The 20,063-nt window shown below is 36.4% G+C and overlaps 1 protein-coding gene across 9 annotated transcripts in view; it reads left to right on the forward strand.

Annotated features, from left to right (window-relative positions):
* Positions 1-19,637, forward strand: part of CSRNP3 (cysteine and serine rich nuclear protein 3) — a 110,496-nt gene extending 90,859 nt beyond the window's left edge. For 7 of the 9 annotated variants that reach the window (XM_069781282.1, XM_069781285.1, XM_069781284.1 and 4 more), the window contains 4 exons: positions 161-420; positions 7,323-7,619; positions 9,142-10,173; positions 18,772-19,637. In XM_069781282.1, coding sequence (XP_069637383.1) covers positions 161-420; positions 7,323-7,619; positions 9,142-10,173; positions 18,772-18,825 — 1,643 coding nt within the window. In that variant the 3' untranslated portion in view covers positions 18,826-19,637. Of the gene's footprint in view, positions 1-160; positions 421-7,322; positions 7,620-9,141; positions 10,592-18,771 lie in introns of all 9 variants that reach the window. The other 2 variants (XR_011324315.1, XR_011324316.1) reach the window with 1 other exon arrangement.
* The last annotated feature ends 426 nt before the right edge of the window (positions 19,638-20,063 follow it).

Consider the following 20,063-nt stretch of genomic DNA (forward strand, 5'->3'; position numbering starts at 1 on the left):
GGTAAATATTTCTAAGGTTATCTCCTCATTTAGACTACACACCTTGGAACTTCAGTGTGTACATCGTCAGGTATTGTTAAGGTAAATGGAACTACACAAGTGATGGATTTGCTGTATGACTCCAAGTTATCATTCATACTGTAATCTGCATCTGTTCTAGCTTCTTCAATCCTGAAGAGGGAGAAGCGGAAGAGAACAAAAAATGTGCATTTTAACTGTGTTACTGTGTATTACTTCACAAGAAGGCAAGGCTTCACCAGTGTTCCCAGCCAAGGGGGAAGCACACTGGGAATGTCTACTCGCCACAACAGTGTACGCCAATACACGCTTGGAGAGTTTGCAATGGAGCAGGAGAGGCTTCACCGAGAGATGTTAAGAGAACATCTAAGGGAGGAAAAACTCAATTCTCTAAAATTAAAGGTAAAAATTATTCAAGTCTTTGATCCCTGCCTTATTTAAGTAAATGACCAGTGTCAGGGCTATATGGGCCCAATGTGTTTCTTAAAACAAAACCATTTCCTTTCCATCAACTCCATTTCAATCAAAACAATGGCACTTGTCTTTTTTTTTTGTTTTACTGAAGACATACTGATATTACCAAGTGCTGTTGTAGCTCTTATTGATGCTTTACAGGGAGACTGTTGTTTACTCCCTGTTTTCTACAGAGAGGAAAACAAAGGCAGAGAGTGGTGGAAGTTAGAACAGGGTGTCCAGCAGAAGTCTGGAAGTGCCAGGAAGAGAACAAGTCTTCTGAGCCCTTGCACAGTGCCCTGTTAGACAAGGGAAGGATAACATCCTAAGTACAGCAAGTGAAACAGCTTATCTGCTTGGCCAACTTGAGCAAATTTGGTGAAAAGTAAGAAACAGTAATACTAAAAATGTTTTCTTTTTTCAGTGTACCAATTTGTATGTTTGTGCGTCTTTAATATTTCACCAAAGGATGTCTGTGTTAGAAGAAACGTGTCAGACAATTTAACTGGCTATATCAGTTTAGCTAGTCAGAACAAATCTTGGCTAGAGTTTTGAAGCTGTCGGTTTAAATACAGCACAGGAGAGGAGAGAAACTGTGTATTTGAGTAAAAGAGAACAGAGAAGAGGATTGTGCTCTTGGAAGTGTCCCTTCTGCCCCTTTAAAACTGATGGCAAAACTTCTGATTTTGTTATGTTTTTGTACTGGATGAAACACTTCCTGTGTAATGGCTTGTGTTATATGTATATCCAGGGCTCTTTTTCAGATTAATCCTGTAATTAAAAGTGAATAGTATTTAGAATTGTAACTGAACTGCTGTGGTCCATAGCCCCTTCTTGTGTGAGATTATATCTGTTTCAGATACTACTACAGTTGTCCAGAGCAAACTGGCACCCTCTAAGTTTAAGAAATGCCTTTCAGCACTTTTCCCATATAGTGAACTATGTTCATGAGTTCTATGTCTGAACTCCTGAAGGAGTGTGTAAGACCCTTACTATTACTTTTCTCAGTCTCCTAGTTGCTTTTTATTTGAATAGCTAAATAGATTCTTAAATAGTTCATAAAACTTGAACTGTCATAATGAAAACAAACAAACATAAAACCACTCAGGACAGAGGCAAATTAAAGACAGATATTTGGACAGGTTGGAAACCAAAGGCTAGAGTGTTAGTGACTTATCACTAGATAGAGATTATACCTCTAAACATCTCGCATCACAGGATCTTCAGAGCATCAAGTGTGAATTGAGCTGTGTCATTGTAACCGATGACTCTGTGTAGATCCCTTGGCTGACTTCCAGGAATCAGCTCAGAGAGTGGAATCCCCAGTGGAGTAAAGAATAGTAAGGCATGCAAATATTTCACTTTTCCTTTTCTTTTTAGAGCTAGAAAGTAACTCAAGAAAAATCACAGATCCTATTTACCTGTAAAGATTGGACGAGGCTTTTTAGCTTTCATCTGTATGGAGTAGCGCGTGGCTCTTCGTGCTTTCATAATTCTCCTCTTGGCTGGGATGGATCTCCTTTCTTCATTAGCTTACTTCAGCCCACTCTTTTTTTGGGACATAGACGCTACTTTCTGCTCTTCTTCCAAATACAACACGTTCTTCCATCTCCCCAGTCACTTGTTTGAGTGGATGATAATCTTTACTGTGACTGTTAAGTTCCTCTTCGTAAGTACTCAGTGAATAAGGAGAGCCTGATTTGGATTCCTCCCTGTGTCCTAATCTTAATTGTTTCCTTTCACCAAATAGAAAAGTCCTTTCCCCTACACCTAATTCAGCAGTGGTGGGATTCTTTCTTCACTGAATCCTGAGAGTGGCTTAAAAATGGTAACATCTTACTAGTGTAAATCTTTTCCTAGAGTAAAATATTTCTCTTCACTCTAGAGCATGTATAAAAACATAGGGAACAGAAAACTTCCTTCTTGAACTAGTCTATTAAACTCAGCTTTGTTGCATCCCTGATTATACACTTGCGGTAAAAAAATAAAATAAAAACCGTTTTCCCTCCCAAAAGCAAACCCAGGAATCACTGAATTAGTGAGGAGTCACTGTAAAGCACTGGGCATGTTTTATTTGCTGAAGTCAGCTGGACCGTTCCCATTATAGAGATGGAAGAGCTGCTTGGTCATTCACATGGTTTCTAAATGAACACAGAAAGAGAGTGCTGCAGCGTTTCAAGGTGATGATGTCAGTAATTGTGATCTTTAATGAAAATGTACTAATCAGGATTTACATCAAAATTACTGTACATGTGCACAGAAAAATGAAGGAAATGAGAAAATGAAGTAGGGCAAAGTTTGCTCAAAAAGGGTTTTCTGTTTGAAAACCATTATGCAAACAGAAAGTAACATTTTCAATGTGGTTTTCAATTTGTTTCCCTGGGTTTTTAAAATTTTTTGCATTGGATTAAAATATGCAAGTCTGTAGATAGAAAGCATTCTCTCTTGTAGAATTTGTTAAAAAAATAGAAATGCAGGAATATATTAAAATTTAGTCTCCATAATTTTAGGTACTGTTTGTTATTTTCTTGCTAAAAGTGAAGAGGCAAATAAGAAACTTCTCTTAATTAAAAGCAGATAAAGACTTTAAAATCATCTTCAAGTCACTTCAGCCATTTAGCACCAGCACTTTGGTGTAAACACTGCTGACAGTGGCATAAACACTTGTTAGCAGCAGAGTGTGAAAATTCTAATGGCAATCTGGACATGAAAGCCATCTTGTCAAGATGAAAGGTACAAGGTAGGCTTTACTTTAGTACATTGTCATTTAAGAAAACATTATGAGTAAGCACAGTAAATTAGCTGGAATAGCCCTTGTTGCTTACTCATAATGTCTGCTCAAATTAAGATCTATGAAAATGATTAGCATGACCCTAGTGATGTTAAGGCTCCCGGGTCTGTGGACACAATTGGTTTCTTTTGTGGGAAACTGTAAGGAATAATTTCCAGCTAGGGCAGGCAAAGGTGTCTAACCTAAATTTTTCACGTTTTACAGAGGTTCAAGTGAATTTCACCCAAAGGCTGCACATATTCACTGGCCCTTGCCTTGTTCTGTTGTTCTGACATTAACCTTTAGCTTTATGCGAGAAATTCTTCCCACCTACATATCAAGTTTAATTCACATGAGCAATATTATGACAATCAAGAGAACTTAATGTTCCCCTGAAGTTCTGTACTGGAAAATGTATTCAATGGTTCTTGATAATCTTCTTCCTCTTGTAGTTACCCAATTACTTGCTTGAGAAATGTTCGAGTCTTTCATTTCATTAATTCATTCGTTCTTTGTGTGACAAAATTGAGAAAAAAAGTCAGAGGAGACAACAAGGAAGTCATCCAGCAAAGGAGTCAGGAGCTAAGGCGCTCTGAAGTGGCAAACTGCTTTCTAACCCCGCTTGATGCCCAGGTGCTTCACTTTACAGCCTGCTGGATGCATACAGTATTCAGCACGTGACTGGTGTCCGTTCCTTAGTGCTCTACTGCTGTGTAGCAAAGCAGTTCAGATTTGCAGGAGGGGGAGGAGAAGAAATACATGACGGGTTTGGTATGGTTCTATAGGTGCCTTTGTAAGCTGAGCAGTTACAGCATTCACCTCATGGGTAAGTGCCCGAAACTTAATTTTTATTAAATAGTAATTGAATAAAATACTGAAATAATTAGAGAAGCAGGAGTTAGAATTCTTCCCCTTCCCCGGTTTCAAACTGAAATTCTGGTAGGCAGTTAAATAACAGTGATCCGCTTAAGGGGTGATTTGAGCCTTGTGTCTTTAAAATGAGAGGAATCAGAATTCTTAGGTAGGTCATTCTCCAATTATATTCAAAAAAAAGAAAACAAAGAAACATAAATACACTGTACTTAGTTGTACCTAGCTAACAAAAATTGAAAAATATAAAAAAAAATCAGGGATGCCATTCTGGATTTGAACATTCAGGCTGAGTTGCATGTACAGTGGACTGTTCCCTCCCGCTAGCTTCAGGCAGCTAATTCAAGATACATTTAATAACTCTGTGGATTTACCTGTCTCTCACTGTAGATTATACAGAAAGGATGACTGCTAATGTTGTCTTTCCTACCTTACTAAACGAATATGTTGAAATACCTGGTGTAAATAATCTCTCCATTGTCCCAAGGCCAGGCAGAACTGATTAGGGAGCTATTGCCCTCCCTTTTCCTAGCCACTGTAAAGTGAAATGAATAATACAAAATAGAGTAAGAAGACAATCTGAAGGAAGTTTGAGAGGACATTTAGAAAATGCCTGCATTTAAGATGAAGAAAGAGCTAGGAGTATATGCACATAAAGGGATTTGAATGTTATAGGGATAACAGACATGGTAAATAAACTGAAACATGAAATAAAATGAAGGCACTAGACTCTGAAGGCTGCAGTTATGGAGAGCGATTGAGAACACATTGAAAAGAGAAGGAAACAATAATGCCTATAAAGTGGAGTTGTGGAAGTGGCAGAACACCTCTGCATGAACTAAATACAGTGCTGAATTGCTAAGAAGGGATGATTACTGATCTCAGGAGAATTTTTCTTCGTGCAGCGTAACGTGCACACGTACACTGTATGTAAGGACTACCAGTCATGACAATAAGACTCTTCTTCAGATGGGAGAGTATTGCTTTTAACCTGACTTTACAAGTCAGGAATAATGAGGGTTTTTTTCTATGATTGTCCTACACAGTTGTTATAAACACAAAACTGCAATTGCAAAAAAGAGTAAGCAGTCAGTAGGAGTTCACCATCAAGTAATTCAGTAATGCCGTAAATGACAGTTACAATCCAAAAGAATGTGGAAAGGACAAACTGTTAATATAAATGGGAAAACGAAACAGTTGGGAATATAATAAGAGCAGAAATAGTGGAACGTGTAAGATTCGGGACTGCTTTCTTACATGTAAGATGCATACCTAGATGGAGGTGACAGGATTTAGTAGCAGAAAAACGGGGAGTTACCTTTACAGTGGTAATTGTTAAATGTCTAAAAATTGAAATGCACAAGAAACAGTCAGTGGTGGTTATGACTTTAGTATTTTATCTGTATTTAAAACTGGTGTCTAAAAATTTATTGGGGGATACTAGGCCAAGCTGAAATTTTCTGCAAGTAGATAAGGCAAAACAGAGAAAGTACGTGAATGGCTGTTTTTCTGTAGATAAGAAACATCAAAACTACATTCACTGAGGCCCATTTTCTGCGGTCATGGTGATGCCCATGATGAAATCTCAACAGTGTGTAATTATCACATAGTTGCACCATGTTTTTTTCTCAAAAGTATAAGACCAGGTGCTTAGCTAGTGTAAATCAGCAAACTCATCAATTGACAGCATCACCTAGAGCAGGGTGAACACTGGGAATCTGTTTTGTTTGTGTGTTTGTTTTTCCATTTTAAGCAAAATTATTTCATAGAACAATAATAAAAGAAAAAGGATTTATTATATGACAAAATATATCCCATAACTGCACTTGCTTCATGTTTGCTATGTAGTACAATGCTCAATCTGAGTAATTTGAGATTGAGAAAATACATTTTTTGTAGTGAACGTCATCATCCCTCTGAACTTTGTTTTAACATTTGATACTCTTTTGGGTCTCAAGCAGTTTTCTCTGTAGAACTTTTATAAACCCTGTAGTTGTGTTATCTGGCAGATATAACCAGTGAGCTCTACCATGGATGGGAAAATTAACCTTCCTTCAGTGCAGTAAATGTTTTTTTCTTTTCTCCTTGAATATATACACTCCTTTCTGTATGAGATGAGTTACAGGAGCATGGTACAGAAGTGTGCTATCTTATGAAGGTGGCACTGGATGTTTGTGCCTGATGCTTGTGGCCATTTAATTTTGAAACAGTTTTTGAAAGGTTTGGGAGCTAGACTATACATAGGTAATAATATAGTGCCAGGATACTTGTATCTACAGAGGCTCAAAAACTCATATCCCTAGGAAAGGAACATGAATCCTCTGATAAACTTTTCTCAAGATTCTCCGCAAGAGGTTAGTAGCTTAATTCCTTTTTTCTAAGTTTATTCATTGATTAACTACCTAAGAATAATTTGGACTCGTTAGTGAGGTACTAGAATCCACAACACCACAATCCTAAATGAGTTATTTTCAGGACCAAAGAGGACTAGAAAGAACTTCGGAAGAACTATATGCATCAGCTCTATGAAATACATTGTAAATAAACATGAAGTAATCTAGGTGGAAAGGGGCAAAATTAAATGACTTCCAGGCTTAAAATTGTGAACTCAAGAAGCAAATATAGACATCTGCCCAAACGATTAAGTGGAATCGCTGCTTTGTGACCTCAGCTGTACAAACATCAAACAACTTGTCAAGCTGAAGAGGAACATGATAGTGAATAGTATATAAAATACACAGGTTTACAAATCTGTGACGCACCGTAATCTGAAACAGTGTTGGTAGTATAATTACTATCTCAAAAGGGATATTGAAGAATTTCAAAGAGCCCAGAGACAGGAACTAGAACCAATTAAGGGCTCAAAAATTATCTTATGAAACAATATAGAAAAGACTAGAATTTTAGAAAGGCATGACATCTGGCAAACAGTGACAAATGATAAGGGACTTACTTAAAGAACAGATAAGAGATTAGAAACTTACTTAGAAAAAATATTAGCTTCATGACAAACATGAAACTAAAAATGTGTATTTAATTCACATGTTAAATGGGAAGGAACTGCCTTTTCACCCCATCTGTAATATTCTGGTACTTACTGGCAGTCATGCAGCATTTTTACATTCGGCTTTCCACATTCATAATGCATTACACATACTTACATCTATGACACATGTAGTTTAAGGACTTTGTTAATTGTTCTATCCAACAGATGACAAAGAATGGTACAGTGGAATCTGAAGAAGCTAATACGCTGACACTGGATGACATTTCTGATGACGACATTGATCTAGACAACACCGAAGTAGATGAGTACTTCTTTCTACAACCCCTGCCGACAAAAAAGCGAAGGGCGTTGCTGCGAGCTTCTGGAGTGAAGAAGATCGATGTGGAAGAAAAACATGAGCTGCGGGCCATCCGCCTGTCCAGAGAGGATTGTGGCTGTGACTGCCGTGTGTTCTGCGATCCAGAAACTTGCACTTGCAGTCTTGCAGGCATAAAATGTCAGGTAAATGTCTATATGATTGTCATTATTTAACCATCAAGGGGAGGGGGAGGGGTGTGTGTGCATGCACACACATGTACTTTTCGTTGTTAAAGTTGTAACTACTGGAAATTAAGTCAGTTAATTATTAGACAATAGCACTTGTGGATCTCAAGCCAGTTTTTTAAGGCCCAGATTTAAGGGTATACAGTGTGCAATACAAACAATCTCCTTAAACATCTTTATTTTATGATTGGTGTAGGCACATACATTGTTTAGCGGGTTTTTTTTGTTCTTATACAAATATTCTGCTCCTCATATTCCTCTTTGGCCTTTATCTAAATATGCAGATGCAGACAACAGAAGAATAGGTAGCCTGCAGATTTCAGAAGGGATATTACATGTTATTTTAGAGACAATTCACATACTGTCTGAATGTGAATTATAGTCCAAACTCAATGAGAAACAATAAATGACACACTGTGGTATTGTCCTTTATTTAACGTGCATGATACTTAAAATGCATGCCTGATAACTTTGCATGTAGGCAATAAAAATACATCTGCTAATATAGCAGGTAGTTCTTCCTCGGCAGGCTGAAAGGGTATTTTGTATTGTACATTTACATAGTGTCCTATGTACAGCTGTAAATGTCCTAAAATGTTCCCTAAAAGATGTTTCCACTAATTCTCCTGAGTTGTTGTTATGCAGCTGAGTTGATTTCTTCCTGAATGCTTTTTTCATCATCTCTTATATCCAAGCTACACTTTCTCTATTTTAAATAATATATTCTCTTTGCTGTTCCTGTTTTCATTTTCACATGTGGCGAAGATGTACTAGGTTGTGTTATATGGTTCTCCTCCGCATCATATTTGATGTTTAGGTATTATAGCGTAGATGAAAATCACAGACCTTAAGCTACCTAATCAAACTATCCGACATGGGGATTCAGTCATGTTTTTAAAAATTTAAGCTGGCTATTATTAGATATATAAGTTCTGCCCACAGTCTGTTGAGCCTTCAATATTGCATCTATAATTGACTGGATTATCTTTTAAAATGTAAATGAGTTTTTATTCCTACTTCTGTGGTCAGGTGTCCCCATTGGCAGCTTTATAAAGGGGTTTATATGTAATTCATTTTGTTTCAATAGGTTTCTAGTTCCCATGATTTTTACAAAATTTTAAGACTCTTTCTGGTAATGCTTTTGCCTGGATTTGAGCACAACATGAAGTAAAGCTGTAGCAGATCCATAAATAGAAAGATTACCCATTTTTTGTTCCACTGTGTAATGCTTTCACCTATGGAAGAGAAACATATTTTTCCTACTCTGCAACATTGTTGCATGTATGGGTCCCTTACTGTTCCTATCAGTAGTGCTAAATTCCAGGGCTAACTCTCTGAATTATTGTTAGGTTTGACTGTTCTTACAAGTACTTCTCAGGGTGAATCCCACTTCACTATTGTATTTCTCTAGGCTGCTAGGTTCTGTCGTATCGCCAGGCTTATGCTACGTATTGTTAATCTGTATTCTTTTTTTTAAAAGGTGGATCGTATGTCTTTTCCATGCGGTTGCACTAAAGAAGGGTGTAGCAATACAGCAGGTAGAATTGAATTTAACCCTATCCGTGTACGGACTCACTTTTTGCACACAATAATGAAACTTGAATTGGAGAAAAATAGAGAGCAGCAAGTTCCGGCACTAAATGGCTGCCACAGTGAGATAAGTGCACACACTAGTTCTATGAGTCCAGGACCCCATCCAGTTGAATATTCAATTGCAGAAAATTTTGAGATTGAAACCGAACCTCCGGCTGCGGTTATGCATTCTCAGTCAGCCGAGGACTTGGACTGCCCAGGGGAAGAGGAGGAAGAGGAAGATGGGAGTAGCTTTTGTAGTGGAGTTACAGATTCTAGCACACAGAGTTTAGCCCCTAGTGAATCAGATGATGATGAAGAGGAAGAGGAAGATGAGGAGGAAGATGATGAGGAAGAAAAAGCAGATGATTTTGTAGAAAGCATGGGCTCCCATGCTGATATGGTGCCTCTTCCTTCTGTCCTTTGCTACTCTGATGGAACTGCTGTGCATGAAAACCACTCTAAAAATGCCTCATACTATACTAACTCTTCAAATCTGTATTACCAAATAGAGAACCACGTTGCTGGCACTGCTAACCAGATCGGTGAGACTTACTCAGAAAGGGATGCTGTCAAGAACGGTAGTCTTTCTCTGGTGCCTTACAACATGACTTCAGAACAGTTTGTTGACTACACACGGCAATCAGAGGAAACTTTTAGCAGCTCTCATTACCCTTCTGCAAACCCCTCAGTGATTGTTTGCTGCTCATCTTCTGAAGGTGACAGCAGTGCTCCATGTAACAGTTTATATGCTGAGCATAGGCCAACTCACCCTCAAGTGGAATTTCACTCATTCTTGAAAGGTCCTTCTCAAGATGGCTTTGTTTCAGCTTTGAATGGCGACAGTCATGTACAAGAGCACCCTGCTGAGAATTCACTAAACCTCCCAGAAAAGAGCAGACTGCATGAAGAGTGCATCAAATCACCAGTGGTAGAAACGGTACCTGTTTAATATTAAAATTATTCTAGGACTGACTTCCTGTATTAAAATGCACTCGCATTGGATTTCCTAGAATCTTACTTTTTTAAGAGGTAGACAACACTTGGACTATAGTCAATGTTCCAGACACATTTTGTTTTCGTATGCTACACTGGCAGTGGTATTGCACAAAACTAGTTCATGTAAAGATTTAAATAAAAATAATCAAACTGTCTTTTGATAAAAAATAAAACGCGTAAGTAAAAAACACACCCAACATATTTCAAAGTAGCCTACCTATCAAAGTATGTGAGACCTGCCAAGCTATCTGAATCAAAGCTTCGTGTTTTTGATTGTCGGGCCTGTGCAAGATTGTTAAAAATGATACTTTGAAATAATCATGTTTAGAGTCCTAATTTTCAACATATCTGAAAAGATGGTAAGTTTAATGTAAAAGTAACTACTGTACAAAAAAAAAGTTTTAATTGTTCTGTACTGTATGTATTTTATTTATGGTAGTTTAGTACTCATGTTTTGATAAAAATGAACAGCATGTTCATTTGAGCAGAAGATCCATAGCTAGTTACAAAGAGCATGTCCACTTTTCATCTGGAGTACCTTGTATTCTTCCTTTTGTTTTTTCAATACCATTTCTGGTAAATTATCTTGAAACGCATTTTTAGAGTGTACTATTTTCTCTTTTACTGTTCTTGACAAACAGAAGAGTCAGAAAGGGGGCATTTACATCTTCTAGAAAGGTGAAAGGTAGACAATCCTCCATTAAAATTAAAATCAGTGGCATTCCAGAGCTAGTACCCCCTCCCCAAAGAAAAATGATCTTGTATATAATGGCAAAGCAGTAGCTTAAGCTTGCACAGCACCTTTTAGCCCAACAAACGTTCAGATACTTATGCACTTTAGTGCCATTTTGCAGTACTGTATTAACTGCGGGAACTGTGAACTATTTTGGAGAAATGCCATAGCTCCAGACTCTGAGGTGTATGTAAGATCTTAAAATTCATTGTAACAAAACCTGTATGTTTTTCCCAAGCCAGTTTATGAATATGTCAGTAGGTCATTTATAAAAGCAGAGTCCTGCTGATCTAAGTTTAAATGAAGCATGAAAAAAAATGTGGAAGGGTCTAGATTTCCTAAATATTTAGCAGTTTTTATGAAATATGAGCCTGGCTTTTATGGACTTCTGATGGTATCTATCTCAAATTTACAAAGTATTTGGTCTAATTAGGAACCAGTAGATTCAGTGAGGAAACACAGCTTCAGAAATTTTATATCTGCTAAAGTTTGCAAGCAAAATAGCACATGCATCATATGGATATCTGTTACCTTGCACTGCATTTGTTTTTAAATGAAATGGGAATTAAAATACCTGCTGTATCTCAACCTTTAGTTTATTAACCAACCTTCCTTCCTTCTAGAAAAGGAGGTGTAGGAACTTGCTTTTCTCTACACTGATAATTCTGCACTGCCTTATTTTGATTTCAGAATCTATTTTAACATTTTTGTTATTCTAATACTGAAATTTTATTTATTATACATCAAGTGGGTTGAAATGTAGACCAGTCTTGTTTGTCAAAATAAGGATCGCATCTTAGTTTTTATCTGTCAAATCTAGATGGTTAACAGTATGCATGTAAACACAGTGTAAATTTTAGCTCTGTAACAGTGACTCTTCTGGTTAGAAGCTCTTTAAAACATCATGTACAGTACTCCAGTAGGAAAACTGCCAGATTTAAAATATGCTTTTTTAAAAAAAATAAGCTGGCTTAATTGTTTTTATACGAAATCTGGGCAAAGTGATTTCTCATTTTTATGCTAAATTAGCAAAATACTTTTACTCCATGTAGTAGCTGGAAAGGTTTTTTATTTACTTGTTTCCACAAGAAGTCCTACATGTTTTATATGAACTGCATTGAAAAGCCCTAGTTCTCTAGGGACCAGATTCCACACTTGCAACATATTCCATCTCCTGGGAAAATGCAGTCGTGTTGGTTATCTGGCTCAGCAGTTCCTTAGCCTCTGTTCCTCCTAGCCACAGAACACTCTAGTCTCTTTCTCTAAAGGCTGAGTGGCCAGGTAAGTGCGTGTATTCTCTCCAATTCATACAGCAAATACCAGTCTTTAGTTTTAAAGAGAAACATGTTAGTTCATGGAGTTCTGCATCTAAGAATAATATTATTCTGTTCAAGATATTCTATGGGCAAATGTAACAAGTCTCTGTGTATATAGGCATCTTGCATTAACAGCAGGCTTAAATCTGGCACTCTCACTCAACACCAGCACCAAAAGCACAAATCCCTTCTACTTGAGCTGGGACAGCAGCTGTGAATCAGTAGCAGCTTTTTAACCTCAGAGTGTGTTGGAGGATCATGCACACTTTACCAGGGTGTTTCTCTCAGGGGAAAGTTAAATGAAATATTTTGTTTCATTATTCACCCCTTACTGAGCAATAAGAAATTATTTTCTTGGCTCCTGTGCTTTCACATGAAAAATATCTTTAATAATATTAGCAAGCACAGTAAGTGATTAACTTTATAAAATACATTTCAGCTAGCTTTAAAATACTGAGATGATGGTTATTTAATATTTTCATTGGCACAGGCTTCAGACCCCAGGCCTCCTTAATACTAGCATCTGTATAAACTTCTGAGTACTTAGATGTATATGTTATGTTCCATGCTGTTGGGGCATCGGGGTGAATACAGCTAAATTCTCTAAAGCTTGCAGCATAGTGTAACAAGCAGTAGCTTGTAATAGGTAGGGTAGAGAAGGCAGTGACTAAAGAACTTGAGCTACACTATTTTCCCTTGTTTAAAGTAGCTAATTCCTGGGAGTCACAAAGTAGAACATGCAGAAGAAAGATTTAAGTTGAAAAAATATTCTTAACTACCTGGTGATAATTTAGATAGTAATAACCTTTCTTTTGATCTGATCTGATGTTTTGTGATCAAGATTTGATCTTGGAATACAAAGTAAACAAATCTTCTTTAGTTCTTGCAACAAGTTACAAAGTTAAGTCTGTTTATAATTAATGGAGATTTATTTCCTGGTAGCTATACTAGTAGTATCAACAAGCCTTCTAACAGAGATAAACTCATACTGAGGGAACAAAAAACCAGAAACCTCTTTTTTTGACATAGGCTAAACCTGTTCCCAAACAATTCCATACAGCAAATAACAAAGCTAAGGCCTTTTCTAGTATGTAGAAGTAAGTTGACTAGAGTGGGAAGAAAAGAAAAAAAAAAAAAAAAAGAAAAAAAAAAAAAAAAAAAAGTCACAGCCCTGACCCAAACAGATAGGGTAATTTAACTATGAAATCTAGAGTAGGCTGTAGAAATCAGGTAAGTGTCAAGATTCCCACCCCTTGATTAGACTTTCATGTTTTGTTTAGAAGAAAAAAGTACTCTTCATATAAGGAAAAACAAATCATGGGCTGGAAAATGTTTTAATGTTATTTTCTGGGCTAGTTTATAATAATATATGATATGTCCCATTTTCCAGTTGGTTAGTATTCAAGTTGATAACCAGTCCTTTCATTTTGGGTAAGCTTACTTCTGCATGATAAAAAGTGTTATGTTACTAAATGATAAACAGCAGTTATTTGCTTCTGTATATATCATTTGTGGAAATGTTTACTTTACTGATAGTTGTATCAGCTTTATTTCCCAAGTTACCTGGCTACTGATAATCACTCCTAAGAAGCCACGTAATAAATTGGTAGATAGTTTATGATTACATCACGTAGTTCAGAAAAATGAGCCATAATGAAAGCATTTCCCTCTGTTAAAATAAAACAGAATGTTCACACAGATCATCACTGGAACAGCACCTAAAACTGGATGCCTTTTTGCCTATAATGTGAACTTTGCCTCTCTTGGAAAAAATGCATTGTTAAAGTTTATATATAAAGCTTTGACATTAGATATAAAATTAGAACTTTTCTGGCAAAGTTGCAGCAATTGCAGTTGTCTCCTAAGAGCTATAGCTCATGTCCACTGGAACGTCCTTTAAAAAATTAAAAACTTGTCAGTAGAAGTTTCTAATATTTCTTTCCTTTTTTTTTTTAAAAAAAAATCTTTTATGAGCTGTATGCCATTTAGATCAGAAGGTTCTAGATTTGTAAAAGTTCTATTGTTTTTCATTTACATAAGTTCCTGCTAGTGAATCATAATTTGAGTTGACATTTATTTATTTTAAGGCCATTGATTACACTATCATAGTAACCATCACTTGCTATAAATATGGTTCAGCCTGCTCACTGATCTGTTAACTGAGTCAGGTAATAATGGGATCCTGCCTTTTGTCCAAGTTCTGCAGAAATTGCCTGTAGTATTCTTGGTGTTGCTCACTGGATTGCTAACTGATCCAGATCCAGTTTCTAATCTTACCTGGGTGTTGTATTTCAGTAAACGTGCTAACAAACTGATGATGTAGCATTCTGTGCCTCACAATCGGGCAGATATCTTCATGAAACACAGCTAGTTTGTTAAAGATCATATACATACATTTGTATGCAAAACAGAACATGTATTATGTTTTTTTAATATTTCAGATGTTCCAGACTCTTTGATATAAGTGTGATATACTGGATAGAGAGTATTGGGCTCAGACAGAGGAGACCTGGGTTCTGTTGGCTTTGCCTTTGTCCTGCTGTGTCACTTCCATTCTCTATGCTCTGGTTTGTAAGGTACTTGGAGATGTTGTGATTAAAAAAAAATAATTCTATAGAACAGGCAAAAATACCCTTTTTTGGCATCATAACTAAATTTTTGTACAGCAAACTAAGTCACTTTCCCAATAAAGCCCAATCCAGCTCAGAAGTGAATAGAAATTTTATCACTAACGCGAAACGCAGCAAAAGCAAGCTCTCCTTTCCGTGGACCAGATTAATGAGCAAAAAGTTTAACAATAAATTTCATAGTGAAAATTAGAATAAAAGCTGTGTTGAACATACAACATTTACCTTTTGAGTGCTTAACATTTGAGCAGCAAGGTTGTAGTTTGCCTGCAACACCATACTTGGCAGCAACAGGCAGTCTTATTCCCCTGCATGTTGTCGTCTTCTGCCAGCTGAATTCCCTCAGTTGAAACTCCTTGTCTAGGCTGCTCCTGTAGTGAAGCAGGTGCCCTTACTCAGAGCTAAAGCAAGAGAGACCCATGATATTGTTTTAAAAGGCATTTGCTAAATAAACTCCTGTGTTACAGCTCATGAGTTGTATAAACTCATGTTCATTGTGCCAGTTTAATTTCCTGAAGCTGTCAGGAACAGGGACAGAAGAGGATGATACGGGAAATCCTTAAGATGCTTTCCCACTGGGGCTAAAGAGTAATTCTGTCATCTACTTTGTTATGGTTGCAGAACATTTGTTGTAAAATACTTAGAAAAACTAGAATTAACTCAGAGAATATATTCTATAGAATTTATTTCTAAAATATTAAATCCAATTACTATTTTTTTAAAATGGTAGAAAGCTACTGTTATTTTCAAAACAGAGTCTAGTTCATTAACATGTTCCTTGGTATGAGAAATCTCAACATTTGCCTTTTCAATGTTTCCAGATTTTTTTTAAATATTCCTTAATTTTGCTGTTCTCTGTAATCACTGTCCATGTGCAAATTATTAATTGTCCATTTTCTCCAAGAAGTGTGAAATCCAAAGCATGAACATTGTGAAGTGATGGGCAAGTACCATTTAGTTGTAAAGATGTCTGAGTGAACACAGGCTTGAGTTCTTCGTAAGTGCTTCCTGTTCACTGTCTCTTCCCACTCCTAAATCAGGGGCAGCTTTTAATTTTGTTGCTAATAAATGTGCCAGAGTATTGTTTTCACTTAAGGAGGAGAGTTACAACAGCCTTGAGAACTTTCTGCTACCCTAATGGCTGATACCAAGAATTTTACTTCTTATAAGAACATCCAATTCATGAAACATCTGTTTTGCAGCCTTAGTCTTTTCTTTTTAATTCCTTCCTCCCTTCGTCTTAGGGTCTGGGAAAGGTCTGTTGTACAGTAAGGCTTTTCATTAAAATTGAGCACAAGGGCAACTCTAGTGTCCTCTGTGCTAGCTATCCTTTATTTTGCCAAGAGTTCATTTCATTTTTCACTTAGCATGTAGATAGATCAGAACTGTGGTGAAAAATAGTCCCCCATTGGCTCTGAATATGAGTCATGAGGGAGTAATCCCAGTGGGGGTCTGTAGACACTCCCTTTCCGTACGCACAAATGAACACAAGGAAACCTACCCCACAGGCTGCAGAGAACTGCAGAGGTGTGGTAGGGGATCCTCGTTGTCTCCTGAGGCATGTAGATCCAGGGGAAGAGTGTCATTCTTGATACAGCACAGCCCAGTACAGGATGAAAATCCAAGATTAGGGAAAGCAGAAAACCATCACTTAGGGGAGGAAAAAGTTTCCTTCAAACTACTGTTATGATTTTTTTCTTTTTTCTAATATAAGTAATGAATAATAAATCAAAACCAACCTTTTATAAAATAGAAGTGAATTAGATCTTAAAAAGGAAAAAGTTAAAATTTGTATTGCTTTTCTGCTGTATAGTCTTTATGGTTAGGAGGATACCTGGTACACAGAAGGTCCCACTGACTGGAGAATAGTATTCATGATGCTCTGTGTTGCTGCGTCTCAATTGAGAAGATGCTAGTCCTTCGTCTAAGGCAGGGTGGGGGTGTGGGGGAGATGGGACAAAGAAAAAAAAAAAGTCAGAAGGCAAACTTCATTTATTTACTCAGTTACCTTAATTTGGATCTTAGCAATGACACGTTTGTTTTACTTAGGTATTTTATGAATTAATGTCAAATAGAACTAAGTCAAAAGAAGTTTGCGTCACATGTATGTTCTTCTCTAATTGTGCACTTTTCCAACAAGCCATGAAGACCGGATTAGCTTTTCTTGAGGGACAGGAAAACTGGTGGAAGATACAAATGAACACCACTGTCCTAACAGAAGGATCAAGATAATCCTTTGTCTTGAACCACGGGTGGATACACCCTGGAGTGAGTGAGGATGGAAAGGGCAATTTAGAGGAAAAGGATGAAGGCAAGAGATAGATTGATGAGGACATTCTAAAGGGCAAAAGAAAACATTATATATGAAAAAAAAAAAAAGGAAGGAAAAAAGGAAATTAAGATATCCCCAGAGCAAGGATGGAAAAGCATGTGCATGTTCACTACAAGCTTGGCCATGTTAGATCATTATATTAACTCTGTTGTTTAATATATTTTAAAACTAACATGAACTCAGTACAAACAGGAAATGTCATTTTTCCATACCAGTTGTATACAGGCAGACATTAAATAAAAGACTTATCCAAAAGCATGGGGTAAAAACTTCAAAGTAAAGCAACACCCTAGAAGCATTGCTACCATGTCTTTTCTTTGCCTATGTCAACTGCAAAGTCATGTTCAGTATCATTTTAGTTAACTCTGCTCCCAGGCACTTGTTCTAATATAACCTGTTTCTCAGATAACAAGAGACACTAAAAGCAGATAAGAATAGGTGTCCTTTTTATTAGTGTTTTAGCTTGGGATTTTCAAATGAGACTTAGTACATTATGTCAGCTAATTCTTATAGGTTTCTCCATCTTTTTAAAGATGTTCTTAATGAAATTTTGGGTTGGATTATGGGTGAAGCTCAACCTTGCTGGGGTACTGGAGGATCACTGTAAAGAACCAGCCATCCATTTGTAAGCCTCTGATACACAGAGTTTTCAGCTTCTTGAAAAGATTGCATCATTGTGTGCACTGGTACATTGTGTGCAGCTGGTTCTCTTAAAAACAGAAGCAAGCATACTGTTTTTTCAGACCATTTCAAACAAATCGCACCACTTCAGTTCTCACATAACAATGCCCATGTAAACAATGCTTAACAACTGGGCCCTTCTTTTAATTGACTGATTGTAGGCACTTCTATGGAAATACGTCTGAAGTGTAGTTTGTGAAACATGTTAAAAAAGTGTTTGATGTAAAATAAGCGCTAGACATTTAACAGTGCAAAAATAGTCAAAATCTGTAGATGAAAAATCCATTCCTAAGAGCCTCAGCCTGTAATATTGTCTTAGTAAAGTCGATCTTTTAAGTTAAATTGCATTCTGGTGTAATAACCTTTTACAAATAAAGTTACTAATACAAATGTACTGGTTAATACCTGTTAACATAAAACATGGCAATCGGTTATTTTGATTTGTCTCCATCTACAGCTAATAGATAGCAATTTTGTAAAAAACACAAAGCCAACACTACATTTTTTATGTTTAATGTGTTTTCATTGTTTTAACAAATACGAACTACGTAACATTTACCCTGTCTAATCCAGCCCTGTCTTTTAGGAGGTTCATCTCTCTCTGTATATATATATATTTCCCCATAAGAATATACAATTGCTTTTGAAATTTTTGTTGGCAAGTGGTAAATAATACACCACGGCATGGATTCAAAAGCACTTAAGTTGATGGTCTTTCAGATGTGTAATCAATTCAAATGGGACTAGTAAAATTGTGGTGTAATTGCAGCCATTTGTTTAAAACTTGTACATTAATTATTTTTCTCAAAAATTAGTATGTGAAGTACTTACTTAACATTTTCCATTACAGATGATCTTGCATACTAAAGTTATGGAGATCTCAACAGTAAAGCAACATATTTAATTGGACTGCTGCTTTTAAACTGTTTGAAGAAGTGAGGGGAAATAAAGTTCATCTTAAAATCTGTACATGGAAATAATTTTAAGCTTCATGAACTACACATTTATTTAATTTCCTTTCTTTTTTTTAAACAAGTTGTAACATCAAAGATGCCAAAGGGTAATATAAGCTACAGTAATATTCAACAGAACTTAACCTAGACCTTATGTTGTAATAATTTATTCAAATTAACTGTATTCTTCTGTATTTATATTTTCGGTATTTATTATGAATGATATGGAATTTGATGTATTTATTGTGGCTTATTACTGCAGTGTATATATTACAAAGATGAGCATTTTTAAGTCTTAACATTAGGTTTTTTGTTAATTAGTGGCACTTGTATCGGCTGTATTTTTATTATATATTGTACAATATATATTGTCCATTTGTTTGCAATGAAGTAAAACAGGTTTCTACGTTACGTCATGGCTGCCAGTGCATTGTGCATCTTATTTCTACTATGCATTCACTAGACACTCCTCTCTCATCTAACAGAGCCAGAATTAGTAGTGCACCTCCTCCTGCAGAGCCTCTAAAGATGCTCTGGGAAATTTCAAGCGTTTCTCCCATTCCTCATAGTCTGATAGCTTGAGGAGAAACAGGTTTGGTTTGCTTTTTGCTGTTGGTGTTGTTTTTCTAATTTAATCAGCATATACATATTTAAGAAGTGAACAGAAATGTCTTGTTAGGTATATCCATTTGCCCTTTAACGATACTACTACTGCCTACACTTTTCTTTGGCCACTGTAATAAACTACATTGATTCATCTGTACCTATCATGGTGAATTTTATAATTTTGGTTGTAAGTTAATGAAATAATCGTTTTCAACAGCTGTTGGAAAAAAAAATTGGCAACAGCTCTCTCTGGTGGACAATTTGCAGCAATTTTATACAACAAATAATTTCAATGGCTACAATGGCACATAAAGCATACTGTTAAATTTCAGAATAACTGCTTAATTATTTTGAAAACTGATCACCATTGCTTCGTTATGAAAACAGTCAACAATCACAGGTCTCTACCATCTTTTTATGCTGATATTTCTTAAAATTGAGCCATACATTTGTAAAAGGTAAGTAAGTTATCCTTAAGTGTGCATTAATGACAAATTGCATATGGCTAAATTATTTGTATTTACAAAAACTTATAAAGGTCAGATGTTCTCTAGACTATGAAAAAAAGTTCTCATAGGATTTA

The sequence above is a fragment of the Haliaeetus albicilla genome, chromosome 4 (assembly GCF_947461875.1).
Source record: "Haliaeetus albicilla chromosome 4, bHalAlb1.1, whole genome shotgun sequence".
NCBI classification, from domain to species: Eukaryota; Metazoa; Chordata; class Aves; order Accipitriformes; family Accipitridae; genus Haliaeetus; species Haliaeetus albicilla.